The 21,275-nt window shown below is 37.7% G+C and overlaps 1 protein-coding gene across 2 annotated transcripts; it reads right to left on the reverse strand.

Moving 5' to 3' along the window:
• Positions 1-1,616: 1,616 nt before the first annotated feature.
• SLC35B3 (solute carrier family 35 member B3) lies at positions 1,617-20,433 on the reverse strand. 2 transcript variants are annotated; one of them, XM_041714577.2, is made up of 10 exons: positions 20,274-20,433; positions 16,700-16,978; positions 15,303-15,424; positions 13,286-13,440; positions 11,718-11,825; positions 9,557-9,654; positions 6,781-6,873; positions 6,267-6,378; positions 3,290-3,359; positions 1,617-2,260 (listed from the first exon to the last, which is right to left on the reverse strand). In XM_041714577.2, the coding sequence occupies exons 2-10, from the start codon at positions 16,898-16,900 to the stop codon at positions 2,110-2,112; spliced, it is 1,110 nt and encodes a 369-aa protein (XP_041570511.2). In that variant the 5' UTR covers positions 16,901-16,978; positions 20,274-20,433; the 3' UTR covers positions 1,617-2,109. The 2 variants fall into 2 exon arrangements, with proteins under 2 accessions (XP_041570511.2, XP_072780217.1); XM_072924116.1 differs by having other exon boundaries at positions 20,156-20,283.
• Positions 20,434-21,275: the final 842 nt, after the last annotated feature.

The following is a 21,275-nucleotide window of genomic DNA, read 5'->3' on the forward strand; positions in this document are numbered from 1 at the left end:
TCAGAAACATATATAGTAAATTTGAATTCTAGTCAGAAACTTAGTGATTGACTTCTCATCTATTTAAATAAAACATATGTCAAATGAATTATATTTACTATGACTTTCTGAATATATTTGTAATTTTCACAAATTTATTTTCTTGAAGGTTAATAAAATTTAGCAACAGGTAGAGTTTACAGATGGCAGAACAAGGACTGTAAAATTATTTTGACTTCTCTGGAAAGACCAACTTCATTTAGTGAAAAGAATGCAAAGGAATGTAAGAGTTGATAAATATTACAGGGAAAGAAGTGTATCAATCCCCTTGACTTGGTCAAATGCACTCTTACACCAAATTTGAAATTGGAATACTTTATCATACCTCACCATAAAACTTTGGCTGCAACATGAATATGGACAGCCATGGCAGGCCATCGGTCTCTTTCAAGGTCTATCTGTTCATCAAACTCTCACCTCTCCACCTCATCCAGGACACAATCAGTCATGCAGCCGCTGGGAATTTAAAACCCAAGACGGTTCCATGCAATAAGTTCTCCCAATCTGGGAACAGCCGGTTTGTATGTGTTGAGAGGCTTTGCTGACACCCCAGAGAAGTATCAGCGCTGGGAACAGTGCAGTTATGTCAGCACAGCTCTTCTCTTGTTCATGCCATCATGCTCAGCTGGCTGTTATTCCATGCTCTATTCCATAACATATTAAACATGGCAGATGCAAGCTACCAAATTAATAAGAAAAATTTAAGGCACATTTTGTGTCTGTGCTTTGATTACAAGCTCCTTTGAACAGCAATTCTTCCAATGTGTCTGAAAAACATTTTGTATATCTCAAGTATTTTGATCAACTAGTATTTTCGACAAAAGGCCATCCTGTGAGATTTTTAAATTCTTTGTATGTTCTTTCTGACGATATATTTATATTATCTAATTAATTTTTGTCTAAGTTGAAAGCATACACACCAAGATGTATCTAAGGGACAAAATAACAAAAAAACAATGACCATGTAAGAACAATGATTTGTAAGGTGATTAGTATTTTTAAAGTGCTGCTGTTAAATATATAAAATGAAAGAGATGGCAAATGATTCAAAAGCAAGTTGACTATAAAAGAAAGAGCGATAAATGGACTTAGTCTTCCTAAATTCACGATGAAAAAGACAGACTGGTAGCACATTGTCTCCTCCTGTCACTGAGGAAAGAAAACTGTAATCTGTACCCTAATCCTCTTAACTTCATCAGAAGACCACACAGACTGACATAATACATATTCCAATCACATTACCCCAATACTGAAATGGAATAATTTTGCTATGATGATATAAATTTAAGAACTTTCATGTCTCTTTATACCACTATGATAGAGAGGGCCACAGGCCACTAAAAATTATGTATTTCTCCACAGATTAAGCAAATAACAGTTTCTTACCCCACTGTTTCCATCTCACCTTATTCAGGCCTAAAAGCTCATCTCCCCCTAGCTAAAACATCAGTGTTGACTGCACAAACTCAATCTCTGATTTGTGACTTGCAAGCAATACTCAAAAAGAGTAACACTAGGATCTCAATAAAAATTTCAATTACAATAAATATCAAGTTCTGTGATATCTAAACAACAACTTAAACAAACCCCAACATTTTTATTTAAAATGTAAAAGAGTGACAACATACTGTATTCTAAACTTTCCACCTTTAAATTCACAATTTGGTCAATTAGTTGGTGATTAGTACAGTATTATATTTAAATTACCCCACCTAGACAATTAACAAAGAACCACTAATTTCAGATCAGCCACATGGCCAATATTATTAAAATGCCCAAACTAGTCTTCTACTGTGTCCCACTTGAGTGCAGCTTCTCAGCAGTTTGCCAGGAGCTGTTGTCCTTCATTGCTGATAAAACCATCTGACAATGGCCTACAACACCATTTGTGATGAATTCAAGTGCTCTGAAGAAAGGGCTCAAGAAAGTGTGCATTTATAGCAGTCTGCAAGCAGACAATATGCCTTCAGCTCCTTTGGTTTTAATAACATTCCCTTTGGAAAGTGAATCAGTTGAAGACTGTTCCAATAAAATAGCAAGTCAAAGTCTAGACAAGGCATGAAGCACTGTCTATACAGTTTGTGACAACGTCCTTGATTTTCTTTCTTCCACACTTTTTTTCCAAAGACCAAACAGTGAAGGCAGTTTGATTTTGTCCATATTCTTACTGTAAACATTAAGAAATATACCAAGGACAACCAGTAAGCCTGACCACACGTACCTATAGGGGAGACAGAGGAGAGGAAAAAAGTCACCATTAGCACTTTATCTGTAGCAATTACATACAAACAAGAAGAAAAGAGATGAAGAAAAATCCTCCAAAATTCAATGGGCTCTGCGACAGAATTTCCCTGAATCTGTATTATTACTATCCTTGCACCCTTCTTTTTCCTGTCCTGGCTGAAGAGCTTATTGAAATGTATTTATAAATTAAATAATAATGAAACAGTATCTGTTCTTTCTTACATGAATAAAGTGATCCTGAGGGGTTTTAGTATGTTTTTCCTTCCTATGGTTATGAGAGCTATACTATCTGTTACTGGTCCAAAACATTTTCTCACTAAGTGCCTTATGCCATATTTCCCAGCGTAGGCACATTTTTGTTTCAGCTCTCCATTCTTTTAAGCATCAATATTTTTAGCTGGGGTAAATTTCATTTGGGATTTGCATGCAAGCTTTTTTCTTAAATCAATTTGTATATAGAAATAAAATAGAATTTTATGTTGTTTCAAACCTGAAGCAATTAAAATCAAAGTAGCAACTTATCCTCATTTTTCAGTGTAAGCTCTTTCTTAACATTTAAAAAAAGGCAATAAACCCAAGCTCAAACATTTGGCAATTTAATATATCAAGATAATACAGTTATTCAAAAGGGCTAGCTCAGAATTCAAATCTGAGCTTATAAAAGCAGGAACAATACCATAAAGGAGAAAATCCCTTCCTTTACACAAATTTTCCAACACAGAAAAAGTACCCAAACAATTTACAATGTATCATAAGCACTAGATATTATGATTAATTTTCTTTGTTGTCTTTCAGACCCTTAGAAAAATGTAAACTCTTTGCTCTAGTATGATTAGCATCAACAAACCAGTCAATATTTACAATAGATTGCCAACATTTTTAGAAGATATAAAAAGACAAGCATTAAACCCTGAATATGATTAATAAGTGTCATTATATTTCCACGATGAATAACATAATTTTTTATAAAATACTTTGTAAACCACAAAAAACTATAAATACTTACTGTAATGTGAATGGCTTTGCAAAGAACAAAAAAGAAAGCACAATGGACATTGCTTTTCTTCCTGTTGTTACTACAGAGGAAAACAAGTATTAACCTCTTTAAGAATTCAGTTACAACAAAAGAACATACCAAAGGCTTAGCAGGTAACCTCATAAAATAATTGTCTCACTAAAAAGATGATCACACCCTTGGTGCAAACACACACTGCATATGCACCAGTGCTGCACAAAACAGCAAATTTTGGAAACAAGTACACTTTGCCAGTAGTACCATCTCCAGTCACATTACCTACAGCAAGGAAATTTCCAGAACAAGACTTACTATACTTGATTAGCATGATTAACTTCATGCTAATCAATCCACCATCTCTGAGAGCAACATGCAAGTAACTGATGATATAAACTCATCTGTTTAAGCTTAGATGTAGTCCAAAGGTCAAATATCTTGCCATTTCCACCTCATGTTATTACAACTCCATGGTGTTGTGGGCTCTATTTTTGAGTGGAATGGGATTATCCTCTCACCATTTTTTTGAGGTTACTAAAAATTTCCCTAACAGAGCAGGGAATTACAATTTTGCTTAGAAGCCTAAGAGACCAAGGATGTCTTGACTTCAATCACTGCATTAGGAAGTTTCCCTCAAAACCACTAAGAGACATTCTTCTGCATGTGATCTATTCACTAAAAAGAATCAAGTAGTAAGAAGAGTGGAGAACACAATCCTGTTTCCAAAATACAGACAAACTCTTTGGTTGCTCTGAAATTAACTATAGCTCCAACAATTGTTTGAACAATTTCAGTGCTATCTGCAATAAACAAAGATAAAGCATTACTAGCAAATTGTGTACCAGGAAACCTATGTAGTTTATCACTGAAACCAGACCAATAAATGAGTGAAAGTTGTAGGAAATTTCTAAAAACAAAGTAAGAATGAAGCCAGGCACACAAGTTTAGCTGTGGACGCTAAGGGCCTGAGAAGGTATTATTCTATATGGTGCCACAAGTTCTCACTTGAGAAAGACCCCAGTACAGGGAGCAGTAGGTCTGCACCTAGAGAATATATTTTTTTATTGTCAGAAAATATTTTGCTTATCATGAAACTATACCATACTGGAAAGTCCTATTTGTGTAACTACATCCAAATTAGTCTTACTGCAACACAATGGCAGAAGGAACCAATGACTAGTGATGTATTTCCACAGTACTTTGGCTAGAAAAGCAAGTTTCATTCTTCCCAACTCTACCCTACAAACAAATATTCACTTAAGAGGGTTTTATAGTAGAAGAAACAGCCTTCACTACTGCTACATCTGCCCCAACTTCAACTTCTTAGTAATAATTTTCTTTTTACATTTTAAGAAATTTGTGCACATCAAATAAAATGATTTTCTATTACATGAAAAATTAAAGGAGAATGAAAAAAAAAATTGAGTTTTAATTAGAAAACAGTTTACAAATGAATAATTTAAAAAATGGTTAAATTACTTCAGTTTTTCTAATTACAATTATTTCTGTTCTTTCAAATCAGTTATTAATTAAAATATTTATGTAACCATTTCCTTCTAAATTAAGTGCCTTTTCTTCTTTTTCCCAATTAAGTCTGATAATTTCTCATTCTGCTAATAGAAATACAATTTTCATTAAACTCTTTCACCCTACTCCCCTCAAGAAGGAGGAGGGTGGATGGGGGAGCTGGGAGGGACAGTAATGAATGTGGTGTTCTTCCAAGGAACAATAAACATTTTCATATTGCTACAGGCAAGACAGAAAGGGCTCAAGTGGTAGAATTGTCAAGGTCAGGCATAAGAAAACTGGGGAAAGGTTTACTATTCTACAGCATTTTTAAACTTTTTTTTAGTACAGTGAGACTTTTTTTTTTAAGAGGTTTTTTAATACATGAAACCTTCTCCTCTGGGTCAATTTCCAGTCAGGAGAGCTACCGAACTTGGTTAAAAGCACATACGAAACAGATATACTGCAGAGGAAATAACTGATAGGAAATCAGAGCATGCAACCCTCAGGTCAGTCAGAGAACAATTATGTATTTTCCCTTCCACTACTGTGAATGAAGTAGAGCTTCACATGACAGAAACCAGGGTGTCTTTTAGGAGAAGAAAAGAATGTAGCTACATGACATCTTGCTACACCTTCCCCCCCATCAGGCCCTTGTGACTAATGTTTGTGGTTTCATGTGCTTAGAAACAATGTCACTGCCTACTATGCCCTTCCAGAACATCCTTACTTTTCCTTTTACATTTCAATTGATACACATCTTTTCCTTTCTGTATTTTCCTATGAAGGCAGGCTGAGAGACTTGGGATTGTTCAACCTGGAAAGCCTCCCCAGAAGGCTCTAGGGACACCCTATAGGACCTCACAGTACTAAAGAGGGTCTGCATGAGAGCTGTAAAGGGACTCTTTACAAGGGCATGTTATTACAGGACAAGGGGGAATGGCTTTAAACTGAAGGAGAGTTGCTTTACATTAGACATTTCAAAGGAACTCTTCACTGTCAGAGTGGTGAGACACAGATTGTCCGGAGAAGCTGTGTCTGCCTTATCCCTGGAAGCCCCAAGTTGGATGGGGCTTTTGAGCAAACTGGTCTAGTGGAAGGTGTCCCTGTCCACAGCAGGGGAGGTGGAACAACATGGTCTGAAGTTCCTTCCAACCCAAATGATTCTGTGATTCAATTTCAACTCCTCCATTTAGAAGTGTTTGCTTCTGCACTAAAACATAGCACGGACTATATGCACAAGTTCACTTAATAGGCTCTTCACAGTTGAAACTGTGGCACAAAAAGAATCAAGAAGATCTCAAACACATTCTACCATGTGAAGATCTATGCTACACAAGTCAGTCAGCACAAAGAACAGAAAAAAAGCCAGAGTAAGAACAATTCTCAGAAGCTCTGTCCTAAATAACAGAATAGCATTACTTTGTTTTTATACAAAGGCAGTAAAAATATCATTTGTTCATACCTGTTACAGCAAGAAGGGCACCAAAGATTTTAATCAAAGCTAGAACAAAGGATATGCCAAAATACCCAGTCAGGGAGAAAAGGAATGCATAACCATAAGTCTGAACTGGATGCTGCAACAATAAAAAAAGCCGGTTAGGAAAATGTAAAACAAACCCTGAGGTATTGCAAAATGACATAAAACTACAGACTTTAATCAACTGCTTGAGCAATAATAAGCTGTTCAACAATGCATTCATGCAAAAACCCTTATTTAATTTTAGTTAAATAATAGAAAAATAATAATGAAATTATAAGCTCATAAATCCAGTCCTGTGATTTAGTTGCTTTTCAAAGTATTACCCCAACATATCTAAGACTGGAAAAACTTGCTTATTGTATGAACTATATAAATTAACCAGTTTACATGATGAAAATAGAACTTTACAGAGAGAAGTGGTAAGATTTTCTGAATCACACAGAGCAAGGTTTTCCAATGAGGTTCTTCATAGCGAAAGAGAAATCTTTACACCTACCTTTGAGCAAAATGCTACTGCAGGGCTTAATCCACTAGTGCATGTTAATCCAAATAAAATATACACAAAACCTATTGAATAGGAATACAAAACCTAGAATAGTTTAAGAGAAAATAATTACTAGGTGATACTATACAAAAGGACAAAATCAAATGCTTTTAGATGCTTGGCCCTATTAATAGCTCAGCAACTCAGAGCTGAATTTGAAGGGTTTAATGATATTTTTACTAGCATTTATATAACTGTTGATGTACAGTGAAAAGTCAACATTAAGTGTTAGACACATTCTTCCTATCCACAACAACATTAGAAGCTGGGAAAGCTAGTCAGTTAATAATATCCTGAGGTCAGTGTCAACTGTGGTTAATCCTTCAGGTTCAGGATTTTACAGCCTAAATAAAACTCCCCACAACTATGCAATTTAATAGTCCGAAGAACATGTTACACATATTTCATTTTCTGCTGCTTATCCAGCACAGTAAACACCCACATTACATTAAATGTATAAAGGGTAGCACAGAATCACCAGAAGTGTCACGTAAGTTTCATCTGTGTCACTTCAGTTCACATGCATGGCACACATGCATCATGGTTATAGCATGTAGAATTTCCAAATATGACCAGTTTTGGCCTAGTCAAGTGCTCAGAACACTCAAGAAACAGGTAAGCTCTTCATTTTGTCTGAACCCTTACTCAATTCATAGGTGCACTGAGCAACAAAACAATCTTCATCTATCCTTTCCCACACTGAGCCAACAGAAGTAGAAACTGAAACTCTCCATCCATCGACATTCAGCTGTTTGGGAAACATTTAGTAGCCTTTTCTTGTCAATAGCAATATTTGACACAATACTGGCTAGAATGTGCTTATCTACTATGCTTTCAAAACTCAGTGTCTTGTTCTATCTCAGTTATTGAGAAAAAATCATTAAAAATTGTTAGCAATTCCATGAGACAATAGACCACTTATCACTGCTCTATAATAAAGAAGGATGCACACATGTTTAAAGAGCAGACCTGCTTTCAAACACTTAACTCAGAGCTTTTACTTACACTGTTTATACAAACAGAAGTCAGTCCCTAGTTCTTCCATCCAGCTTGTCTCCCTAAGTACTCAAAGGCTTCACTTTTCACAGCCAGGAATAAGCACTACATTGCTATTTCCTTGTTACGCAGTGTAATATATGTCACTTCCATAAAATGACACATGGCAAAAATCAGGTATAACCTTTCAGAACAGTGGTTACTGTTTCAGCCACAAAAGATCTTTTTTCTTTTCACAATTGCTTAAATACAGGGCAATTTCCAAATTTGAAAGAGAGACCCTGTGGATGACAGGTTCCTTTATTGTTCAATTTTATTTCCAGATCACTGTCCATTAAATATGATCTCTGTCCATTAAATATGATCTCCAATTCCAATTCAATTTTTACCCACAGTCTCAAGTATAGAAAATTACTTCCAAAATTTTGCTTGTTTGCTTCCAAAATTCCTGCACCAAATTCTCTGAACAAAATCCTCAAGTGGAATGTCTAAACCATGAACAAAACCTTTATATCCTAAACCATTACACTCATTCTCTACAAGTAACATGAGTATACAGTATGAAGACCAACATTTGTCAGACTAATGCAGAATAAAAAGCAAAGTCCTGGAGACAGCAGGTAAGGCAGCAACAACTGTCAAATGCAAAGTGGGCAAGAAAACAGCTACAGATTGTACTTCAGTTTCAGATTTTGGAAATGTTTCAGATTTTAGTTGTCATTTTTGGAAATGAAAACTAAAGAAGGCTGCACCAAGTCATGTAGCTAAATCTCTGCCCCTGGTAGAAGGCAACATTGAACACTACGAAAAAGTACAAGAATAAAAACAAGGATACAGTGATACTTTTAGGTATATATTCTTCCACTTCCCAGAAACTTGTAGCTCAAACTTCTCGAGCCATCCTGAATCACTTCTAGCCTTAAATGAAGATGCCTCCTAACTTTTTCTCTATTTTTGAAGATATTCTTGTGAGAAATTAGATTTTTCTAGTTAAATATCAAATACATGCCAAATATAGAAAACAAATTTCAGTAACTTTTTACCTGTGGCATATTCATATCATGCCGTTAATAGTAAAAGATTTACTTATTTACTCAACTTCAGAGAAAAATATGCCAAATTCAAACAAGTTTTGTCTAAAAAGAAAAATAACTTCAGACTATATGAATAGATAATCCACATTCCAGGTAAGTATATTAAAGAAACTGAGCAAGACATTTGCACAATTGTATTTCACTGAATCAGGAACAAAAATATTCACCCAGAGTTTTACAGATTTCAAAAGATTTTAAAAAACCTGCCTCCCAAGTGTTAGCACACTCCAGAATATAAAGTATAGCAAGCAAAGTAAAGCAACACGTTCCATGCAACACATGCACAACTACACCAGAAGAGCAGGGTGTATTTTTCAGAGATAAGCACATGATCATACAAAAAACACTACATTGATCTCAGGTCTGCAGGGTAGACAAAGGAATTGTTGATAGAAATGAGTGTTTCTGTAGCTACAATATACATTTGAAGTTACACACAGAAAGCAGCACCCTTGAAAAGTTAAAAATGAAACAGAAAAATCAGAAGTCCTCAGACAAACAGAAAACCTCAAGAACAGTACACCAAGAGCTTTCCCTTCCATAAGCAAGAGAAAGGCACAATATGTCCCATGCTTTGTCAAGGCAGGCCTTGCCTATGATAAAACATGTTCTTTTAAAATTGCAAATGTGGTATTTACCATTTCTGAATTAGAACCATTGTGCAACTTCATAGCTTTTTCCTGTACATTTCCTATAACTGCATCTGCGCAGAGGGCAAGGGATATTAGGACCACACCTATTAAAACAAGCAAAAAACAGAACCTCTTCAGAATATTCACCAGCAAAATGGTGGCAAGAAGTCCAAGGAATAGAAAAGTAATAACCCCTCTCCCCTATAACATATTCTAAATGTCAGCAATAATATTTCATGACACCAGTACAAAGAAGTGCCTACCTCCGCTCTCCCTCCACCAATTAACCCCTGAGCACTGTGTGTCTCTAAGCTTGATGGGAACATCCAGACATTGCTATAAAGAAGCCAGCTGTAGTTTTTGTAGTAATAAGAGCGACAGAGTATCAGTTGCAATCAGTTAATGAAAATAAATAACCAGAGAAAATATCTTTTTGAGTAGGTAATCCCACATTATTTTTTTTCCTGACAAAGGCAAATAGAAATGTTAGATGTAATGGTAAAACAAATGCAAGAGGATTGACAGTAGAAATCTTCAATTACTGAAACATTGTTTAAAAAAACCTTTACTGCTCAGGTACAAACTCCACGGTTTTAGGTTACCATTTATGCTCACAACAAAGTCACTACACAGTCACTACTGTAATCAGGTATCCGAAAACAAAAAACCGGTAACTCTAGTCATGGCAGGCACAGTTCATTTCCCAACCTACAAACTGTCATGACTGTTGTATTTAATGATGAACATGGGTTGAAATACCACTTTTCCTAAGTATACAACATTACAGAAGATACTAATCATCAAAATGCAAATCAAAACCTGCTCTTGTCTTGGTTCCTTAAAAGATCATGCAGGAAGAAACTAGAAGACTAGAAACAAGCAGTGTTTTATTTTCATAATACAATGTTCTTACAGTCAAGGTGGAAGATTTAACATTTTTAAGGCCCATGAAGTTTAAGGTGGTCTTTTCTTGGCAAGAACTTTAAACCAGTGTTTTTAGTTTGGGAATAATTTCCTTTCCAAGGCTAGACTTACCAGGTCTCTTCATCATTCAAGATTATCAGGCACTGAAAAAGGTATAACTCAATGAAAAAGCCATGATAATATGAATAATACTGGCAATGCTAAAAATACAGATATCTCATCTGCATGGATTCAACTCTGGTCCAAAGATATAGTAACAGCTCCAGCTCAGCAATTTCACTCTGTAAGGTGATGGATGCATGTCTCCATGGGCAATCTACACCATGATTCACGTTCCAGATGTGCCTAATGGCCCAGGCACACCACTGGACAAATGCATGGTTCAGCACTGGACTGAGATGAAAAGGTTACCTGGAACTTGAAGCAGCAATGCACATGGAGAGGAGAAATGTGGGGACAAGAAAAATGTTAATCTTATGCCCATTACACAGTTCGGAGTGTGAGGAGAATTGTTCTACTTATTGTGGCAGCATTGAGCAGAAGCAGCAGCAGCAAAGCCACAGATAAGACCAGCAGTGTTTTATTGGATATAAAGCGTGAGTAAAAACAACTGGAAAAACTGGACCCAAATTAGTTCTGAAAGAAATCTGCATGGAAACAGTTCTACACAAATCATTGAAATGAACTCAGGAATTCAGTTACCATTTGTCATTTGACAAAGAAATCCAACTAAGTTTTTAATTCCAATCAGGTTAAAATCCTTGCTTTGCTTCTGATTTTAGATAGTATTAAAAGGTTAAAATGTGAGAACTCCACCTAAAATTACAGCAAATCTGACTGTGATCATCTGTTAATATAAAGAAAATGGTTTTGAAATGGAAAAATACTTAGAAATTTAACTAGAAAAGACAACTAATGCTTTTAAGTTGTAAAATGTTCCAAATGGATTTTATCATATTTATTTTAATATATATATATACTGGGGGTAAGTCTTTCTTGAGAATACACGAGACATTTTGATCAAGAGGGTGCGGTTTCTGGAAATTTTAGGAACCTAAGAATTTACACTTTGAATAAAGGTCTCTTCTGCCACAGAGTTCGGCTAGAGCAAAGCTACAATGAAACTTGTATTTTCAGTAGGATACCTGAAGGCACTCCAGCAAGAACTCAGAACTTCTATGGAATGCTTATTGTAGGAAAACCCAAGCATTTTCTTAAAATCTAAAATATAATATGTCTTTACCTGTCAAGTTGAAGTTTGGTGCAACTGTGCTGTCAGCTAAAGTAAACCATATTAAACCAAGGCTCATACATAGGGCAGCAGACACATCTACAATATTGTAACGTTTTCCTACAAAATACAAACAGCAAGAATGGGCTATTAGCACACTCAGAATTTTGTTTATCCTGTTTAACAGACTAGAAGACAAGGGAAACATTGCTCCATTGTCATTCTCCTACTCAAACAGAAGACTCAATACTCTCTGGTCTTTCACAACCAGACTCAGTTTCTTCTAGACCAGAAATTCCTACTATAGGGGAGGAGGATCCTAATGGGAAATACCTGATTCTTGTGATCAACTTTGGTTTGAGTTCACAGTTACAGCACTGACACAAAGCAGATTCTCTCTGACAAAGCATTCCCTTAGCAACTTCAGGACAGCCCACATGTTTCTTAATACTTAACCCTCAAACAAGACATGTTGGCTGCCTTTACTGATGAGAAGGAAGTCAATACCAAACACTAACAGACAACTTTGGTATTCCAAGAATCCTACACTGTCTTATAGCTTGGGAGAGACAGGTTGTAGAGGGGAATGGAAAAAGAAAGTAAGGACATGAAAAAGCAGGGGTTAGTATATCTTCCTTAAAATAACGTATTCTTTGCTCAGAAGCTGAACTTTGAACATAAGCTTCCAAGGAAACTTGGTTGAACTGAATTTTTTAAACAATAATATTTTAAAAAATAGCTTCTGAGACTACAAACTACTACAACACAAAAAGTTTCACAAAGCTTTAGGGAAATTCCAGTCACTTTACATTAAAATGATAAAAAATTACTCCTAATAAAAGGTAAATACTGTGTAGGCATGTACATATGTAGAGTTGAAATCTACTCTGAAAGTTCAGCTGTTTTTCAACCAGAAGGCCAGAATTACCTACAGAAACAGAAATACAGCATTCTACATTTTGTTTCATAATACCTGTCCATGTGGAGCTTTACAGATTAAATTTTTGTGTATTGAACAAAAACTTATTATAATATACCTAACCCTTCTAAATCCAGAAACACTGAAGTATATTTATTCACATAACCACAACCTTTCTCTGTTCTTCTCCATCTTCTATGAACCATGACTCTAGGACTAGCCAGAGACACATAAAATCAGGTGCATTTCTGATTAAACATTGAATCAAAATTTAGGAATTAATCTTTTCAAAGAAGAGTAGAGATTTTCTTCACAACTCATGGTTGGATTTTTTTTTTCTATTTCAAGTTGTCCATTTCAATATTGAAATTGTTTCATTTATGAAGTGATTTAGTTTAGAAAATAAACTTACACTTAAAAGTTAGGAAAGCTTGTGTAAAAATGAGGTTTTGCAAGTGACCCATAAAATGTTTTTCCCCATATTTTCTGTTGATCTAATTATATTTGTACATTTTCTCAGAAGATTCTTCAGACATTCTCATTTTTCCTCCTATAGGAAAAGTTCTACCAGAGGAATTAAAAAAAGTACAAGATTCCATCTATGACTGCCTCCCAAAGAAACAATTAAAAAAAATTATCTCATAGCAAGACTAACACTTACCTTGTATAAAAACACCACCTATCATAACTGGAATCAGCTTACAGCACTTGAAGATGACTTGAGTAGGGTAATTCAGATATCCTAAAGAGGTATTTGACAAACCCATAGTTCCCACTGTCAAAAATGCTATTATCATGTAGGTTTTCCCAGGAATTCTGCAAAACATAAAGATACAAATCTTGGCATTACAGACACATCTAGTGGAGACTTAGCTTGGAAAATTCAGGTAAAGAAATACTTTTTTAATGCAACATCAACATCTTTCATACTGAATTTCACTTTATAGAAACTTAAAAATGCACAAAAATGTCTGACTTCATATTTCATTTCTTTCAATTACTGCAAATAAAGAGCACAAATACAAGATAATAAAAACTTCACGGCTCATGAAATATTCAAGAAGCAATGCTTTAACCTCCTTCTGAGAAGGTATGTTACTTACACAAGAATCAAGACAAAGGTTTCAGGTCAAAGGAAATGCAGAAGACTGGTATACTGAGATAACCAGGATCTTAGTTCTGTCACAAGTCAGTGTGACAACTTCTTTGGTGAAATTTTCATGTGAACCTTGACATTTTTTAAATGCAGAAAGTTGAAAAAAGTACAATTTTTTAATGAAACTCAACGAAACTAAGAGAGCAGTGATTCAGATACCATGAACAGAGAGGCCTGTTGAACACTTTCAGATGTTATGTTCACAAACTGATGGAATTACCACCCAACAACAGATGACCCAACAGTTACTTTTGTGCTCACTTTGTGACTTTTTTTACAGTTATTGCTGTGCATATGTTCAGCTATTTTTCATGCATACTCAGAACCACACTAAGAACATAAGGAGCTGTCTTGCTGCAATCCTGTCTTATTTGTAACTCATTATGTGATGTACACATACTCTGAGGCATGCAAGAAAAAAATTAAATTAAAGAAATATAGATTTCTGCATGCCTACAAGAAGATGCCTACGTTATAGAAAATAAAATGTATTTCAGATCTACATTTCCAACACAAATTACTTGAAGGGTAATTCTCTGCAAGCATTACCAACTGGTAATAAAATCCTATAAATACAAGTAACCCAAAAGGTAACTGTGCAATATTATCTGATTCATCTCAAGAAGTCAGATAACTTGAAATATAAGCTGTCAGTGTTTAAAATAAAAGAAATAATTTATCAAAATTATGTTGTTTGGCTAAAAAATCATTTTATAATCTAAAACTAGTATATGCAAAATCATCCAAGGCTGACTGCAGGTAAGGAAAACTACATATGTTCAACTAGAATATAAGGCAACTTTAAAATTCATGTATACCATGACAGCCTGTATTCAAGTTTCCAGAGTGCCTCAATAAACTTTGCAGAGACTATAGATGAGTAGGAGGCCACAGAACAACTACACTGAGTCAGAAAATATCCCATTTCCATGGGATTCAACACAAAAATCTCCTTGGTCAACTGCAGTGAAAATACAGAACAGTTTTGTGGCAGAGTGTTATGAGTGGTGTCTTAAATGACAACCACAACACTTCAGCACATCCTTTGAAGCAAACCCACTCAGCTACACCGAGTAAGCAGAGAGCAGACCTCTGACATTCTCCAAGATGCACAGCAAGTTAGAGGAACTCGTGGTTGAGGAGGCGCCAATATTTGAGGAAAGCATATTCACTGACAGATGGCTTCAAGTTCTGTGAAGTGCATTGGCTCTATTTTAGATGTGATAATCCCAAACAACACATATGTGAGTCAGCTTCTATCAGCCACCTTAAGGTTACAATATGTTCTGTAAGTGGGACAGTGACAACAGAGTCAACAGAACTACTTACAGGTCCGAAATCCAAGTGGGTGCTTCTAAAATATTCTCTAACATCATCCAGCAAATTCACTTCCTTTTATCTACAGAACTGCTAGCAATGCCTCATAGTATTCACATTCAAAAAACAGAAGTTAAATTTACAGTAAGCATCAAAGACTTCTAATTTCATGGACAGTGGGTAAAATGCTTGGAAAAACACATACCTTCTTCTTTTGTCCTGAATCAACTGCAATTCTATTAGTCCAAAAATGGAATAAAATCCAAATTGCACTAAAGTGAGGTACCAACCAAAAGGTTTAAAACCTTCCACTGAAAATATCAATTCCTATAAAAACAAAAACCCACCAAAGTCATGTACATACACCAAAATATTAAACGGACAAAAAAAAAAAAAATCAACAGACCTTTTTCCTTCATGTACATGCAAATCTAGCCTTTGCAGTTGCTGGTTATTAAGTATATTTATCTGCCACATGTAACTTGCAAAAATATTGAAAAAAAAATATAATTTAGGTTCTCCAAAATGAAAGAAGAAAATTTACTGTTATTATAAATACACTAAAATTAATGGACCTATTCATTAGGGGAATACATTTGATGCATTAGTAATTATCTCATATTACAGATGGCTCCTTGTCTGCCTTTTTGCTGTTCTTCTGTTAATTTACTTCAGTAGACCGTTTTTATTCAGATTTTATAAATATCTCAGGACAAATTTAATGCAATTTTTCTCTAACAAACATGCTAACTGATACTTTTCAACTGTTAGGAATGCACACCTAATATTTTTAGTGATGACATTAAATAGCTCTTGTGAATTCATAAAAATTTGCACGCTGTTGGAATATTTCAAACCAGAGCAATTTATTATGCAAAAACAGATACACTGCATAAAGACTTATGTAGGTGTATCAGTTATAGAAACAAAAGGCTACCTAATAGCTGCCTTTTGAGATTCTGCTTTTAATTACTGGTTGTGTTCTCCTAACTCTTTTGAAGTAACTTTATGCTAACAAACTTATCAGTTGCTTTTGAAAACTGGATTAGAAACATGATTTTTAATGATCAAGTTTTTTAATCACTGCTTTATTGAGAATATTCAATGAATTTAAAAACAATTTTAAAAAGGGAGCAGAAATGTGGCTGCTCAAGATAAGAGAGAAAAGATTAGCAGAATGGTGAATGTATAACTAAAATGGCATAAACATTATGCTCTGTTTAACAAATTAGCAAAGTACATGTTTCAGCTTTGTCCTGAGAGCAGAGAGAAAAATAAGATGACTGTAACTGTACAGTTACTCATGGAACTTAGGGAGATCTAAAGGTTTCAGCATTAATAAAGACTTTGGTGTATCTTGCACACAGAAGTAAAAGATCAAGTTATGAAAGTCCAAGTGATCTAAACTTTAAAGGCACACGAACCATAATGGCAACTTAGATTATATATTACTTGCTGCTTTTGAATACTGAAAGGCTGACTTAGCAATAAATATCTAATTTGAACATCTATACATATTAAAATACACACTGTATTATTATGCTATTGAAAAATATAAGGGGAAGGAGGAATTGGCCTAAGACACAAGTTCATAATATTTACCTGTAAATATCCATAGATTAGATAAAACATAAAAACTCCAGAAACACAGATGAAAAATTGAGCAGGTTTGCTAAATTTGCTGAGATTCATGCCAAGAACTACAACATCATCTACTGATTTGATATGGGGAGACATAACTTGAGATTTGGAAGGTACACTGATGGAAATGTATTTTCTCGATGAAGTGAATTTCAGATCCATGGTTCCTGGTTCGTTGCATTCGGGGCTACTGCTGTCTTCTGCCTGCTTTTCTCCTTCTGTATGTTTTCTGTCTGAAAGCTGAAAGAAATGGTAAAGTCAGATGAGACATAACATACAGCTTTCCTAGAAAAACAGTAAATGAATGTGACATTTATAGGGAAAAAATAAAGGTTTTGGAGTTTTGTTGAATTGGTTTTATTCGCAAATTTTACTTATCTTTTCTGATGTCCAAAGTTAACACCAGAGGCCATCAATACTTTATGAAAGCAGTTTTGCTTCATTTCTACACTCAACAAAGCCAACAAACCCACCAATCAACCCCAAAACAGAAAACCAGCTTGAGTTTCTGAACAGCTCTAACTGGTCCTATCATGTACTCTCTTGACTGCTTGGGAGAGAAGTGATGTCCATGACCAGCTCACAGTGCTATTCAAGCTATTGAAGAACTGCTATTGAAGCACTGTGGTTCTGCCTACCTTCCTTCATCTTCTCAGCAAAACACACCAGTCTAGCTCACAATAAGGGAAGCTAAAAACAACAGATTTGCTAAAACCTACAGATTTGAGCCGATGACCAGTCACAAGCAGGGAAGCCAAAGAAGTTATCCCCTCATCCTCATGTATATTCACTATTTCTTGCACAGTTTTCCAGAAAAGAACATGGAGATTGAAACAAGCAGATTGAGATGCCAATCTCAAAAATCAGACTGTTTGTCTCATGAGGTCTATGATATGGCAATCCCTTTAGCATTTATCACATGCAACTCTTCCCACATGTAACAGAAAACAAAACTGCATGACTGAAGCCTATAGAAGGAATGTAGCAGCTTAGTAGACTGAGATGCAAATAATTCTGTTCTCCAGCTGAGCAGACAGTAAACATGATATTTGATGGGTTTTTTAAAAGATGAAACACATTGGTCAGCCAATTGTCCCAAGATTTTTAAGTTTGTTTGTCCCAACTGTTTAGTGATTTGTTTTTTCCAGCTCCAGAATAATTCTCCTCATCACAGACGCATAAAAAATGGTTTCCCCATTGTTTTTAAATTGAAAATGTCCCAGTATATTAACACTGGATAATGCAATAAAAGTAGCCTGCAAGAACATTGGTAAATACTTGCAATGTGCTTATGTTTTCTCTTTCATATGAGCTACTATCAGGTTGGAACAAGACTCCTATTAGAGTTCTAAAAGAACATCTTGAGGAGTATAACAGATGTTTAGAGACCATAATAATTATGTGTGCTTAAATTCAGAGTTCTTCACCTCAAGATCAGAAATGAGAGGTAGAAAGTTTACCCCTGCGGATTTTTAGCTAATCCCAACATGAAGTGAACGTAAAACAAAAGAAAAAAAAGTTTTAGACTAATTTTAATAAAATCAGAAAAGCACTAATGTCAGACAACAAGGCATGAGTGAGCCTTCACATACAATGCAATACAGTTCTGATCACCCTCCCAGAAAGACTGAAAGAACAATGGCAAACAAGGGTTATCAGGATGGAGGAACAGGCTGTCCATCTTAGGACCTAAAATAAGATGAAAGCATAACTTGTCTAGCCTAACAAAACCCCAATGAAAAGGAAACTGATCTGCTTACAATACAAGTATGGAGTACCACGAAGGAAAAAAAAACGGTATTAATTTGAAGGACAGAAGAATGAGAACAAGTGGGCATGAAGTGATCATGAACAAATTTACACTTTCCAGACTATCTGGTTAGCCAGCATTTGCTCAGGAACTGGCTGGACATTGATCTGCCTGTGGGTGGAGTGATCATCTTTACATCACCTGTTTTGGTTTGCTTCTCTTTTCCCATTTTTTTCTACACTTCTTAAAAAATATTTATCTGAACCCATAATGGTTTTATTTTACTCTTCCTTTCCTGTCACCCCATCTCTCTGGGGGTAGTGAGGAAAGTAAGCAAGTGGCTATGTAATGCTGAGCTGCCTACCAGCATTAAATCACACAATTAACAAAATCTTCAATTTTCACCTATTTCTATTAAAAGTATTTACTCAGATTTCACACCATCAGATTTCACAGTGTCTCCACTTAATTTTGGCAGATTACTGAGTCTGTCATGAAAGTGGTAAGAAACGCTGACCACTCCAGACACACCCACGACCATCCATAAAATTATGATACATGGTAATTGCTTTTCTCTACAGCCTTCAAAAAAAATTACACAACAGCAGAGGAAACTGTAAATCTATGTATGCACAGTCTTCACCAAGTAATTTCATTAGCAACAGTGACAGAACTCTTCTGAAATTCACAATGACTTCTCAAACTGCTAGTTTTCTAAGTATGAAAACTGCTTTCCTACTCATCATAATTCCTCAAGCACCTAATTCACATCTTGAACAAACATACAGCAATAATTGGTTTTATGAAGAGTTAAGAGCAGTCCTGATTTGTATAAGACACTAATTTCCCTCTTTTCTTTCTTCTCCTGTGTGTAACAGTGTAAGCAAAAGGTTTTTTAGATCAAAGACTTCCTGTTTCTTGCCCTTTAAAAAAAAATAAAAAAGTTCCTTGCAGATCAATACTTTAACCTAGCACACAAAATAGTGATTATTACATAAGGGAGAAACAAATGAACAAGTGAGTAGAAAAGCAAAATTTCTTTTGCCTCCAAAAAGTTAACGACTTGTACTGAGCATGGGAAAAAAAACATCAGGAAGGAGCTCGAGCCTCGATTGGCCAAGGTTTTTTAACACTGAAGAACATCTGTTAATCCCATCATTTTGGCAGAAACCAGTGTGTTAGTCCGCTCAGATTAACTGCTCGCCCGAGACACACAAGGCAAGCTCCACGTTGCCTTTGCCCACGACGCTCCGGAGACTATGGCAGAAATGCTTGGTGGCCGGACAGCAGCTGGCACCACAGCAGGGACGCGCCAGGTGACAGGAAAGCCAAAGTCTATCTGCGGCAAACCTGAGCGGATACTTTGCTTGATTCTACCTGCGTCCTGCTCCAGAAGCAAAAGAGGGAAAGGGATGATCCCTGAGGCTTCCCTCCCGCCCATCGCCCGCTCCAGGCGCGTCCCTTCCCGAGCACCTGGCAGCTGTCCCGGGCAGGGCTGCCACCGGCAGGGCAGGGCTGCCACCGGCTCTCCAGCCGCCACAGGCCGCCACTCCCCGCCCTTCCCGCGGCAAAGGAGCCTGCGGCACGCCGCCGGCTCGGGCCGGCCGGGACCCTCCGGACACAGCGGCAACCCCGTCCCGCTCCCCATCCCGCCCCGGCGCCCTCACCGCCGCGCCCATGGCCCCCCGCTGCCGGGCGACGCTTGGCAGGAAGCGACCCCGCCTCCTTCCCGCTCGCCCCCCATCCCAGAGGGAGGAGAGGAGCGGGGAACGGCCCGCCCCGTACCTGTGCGGCGGGCAAGGAGGGGCGAGGAGCGGCGCGGCGACGGCTCCGCCCGCCCGCCGGCACCGCCGCGCCGCGGGCTCGGCCAGCGACGGAAGTGCCGGCCGGGAGGCGCCGGGGTCGGCGCGAGCAGCGAGCGCATCGGCGCAGCGCCGCTCGCTCGCTCGGCGTTCCGCTACCCGGCCTGAGGCGGGCGGGGACGGCGCCCTCCAGCGCCTGAGGGGCGGGGCCGGGCCCGGGGCAGCATTCCCAGCTCCCGGATACCATTCCCGGCTCCCGGATCCCCTTCCCGGCTCTCGGAGGCGACTGCCAGGGGTTTCCCCACGTGTCTCTGCGGGAGACCGGGCAGATCACAGAGTCACAGAATCGTTAGGGTTGGAAGAGACCTCTGGGGGTCCACTCCAAACCCCCTGACAAGGCAGGGTGACCTAGAGTAGGTGGCACAGGAACACGTCCGGGAGGGTTTGGAATGTCTCCAGAGAGGGAGACTCCACAACCTCCCTGGGCAGCCTGTTGCAGTGGTCTGCCACCCTCAATTTAAAGACGTTCTTCCTCGTGCTGAGGTGGAACTTCTGTTTCAGTTTATGGCCATTGCTCCTCGCCCTCTGTCCGGGCACCGTTCTCATGGCACCTGCCTCTGAGATATTTACATGCATTAATGAGATTCCCTCTCAGTCTTCTCCAGACCAAGCATCCCCAGTTCCCTCAGTCTCTCCTCCTAAGAGAGATGCTCCGGACCCCAAAACACCTTTGCGTCCCACCACTGGAACTCTCCAGGAGCTGCTTGTCTCGTACTGAGTAGCCCAGAACGGGGCACAGCGCTCCAGATGCGGCCTCACCAGGGCCAAGCAGAGGAGGGGAATCACCTCCTTCACCGGCTGCACCCGCTGTTCCCGCTGCACCCCAGGGTGCTGCGGCAGAGCAATAGTCCCGCTGTGCCCTGCCCCGCCAGAGAGCAGCCGGGACGTGGGCAAGGAGCCCAGGGAGCACCGGGAGGGTCTGCGG

This window comes from Taeniopygia guttata, chromosome 2, assembly GCF_048771995.1.
Source record: "Taeniopygia guttata chromosome 2, bTaeGut7.mat, whole genome shotgun sequence".
Classification (NCBI taxonomy): Eukaryota; Metazoa; Chordata; class Aves; order Passeriformes; family Estrildidae; genus Taeniopygia; species Taeniopygia guttata.

Bases quoted from the DNA above. Each gene is read 5' to 3' on its own strand.
- SLC35B3 (XM_072924116.1), bottom strand. The intron at 9,655-11,717 runs GTAAAGACATAT...TTGTTTTAATAG, and splicing joins ACCAAACTTCAACTTGACAG to GTGTGGTCCTAATATCCCTT. The intron at 3,360-6,266 runs GTATGAACAAAT...TTTCCTCTGTAG, and splicing joins TGCCCTTCTTGCTGTAACAG to TAACAACAGGAAGAAAAGCA.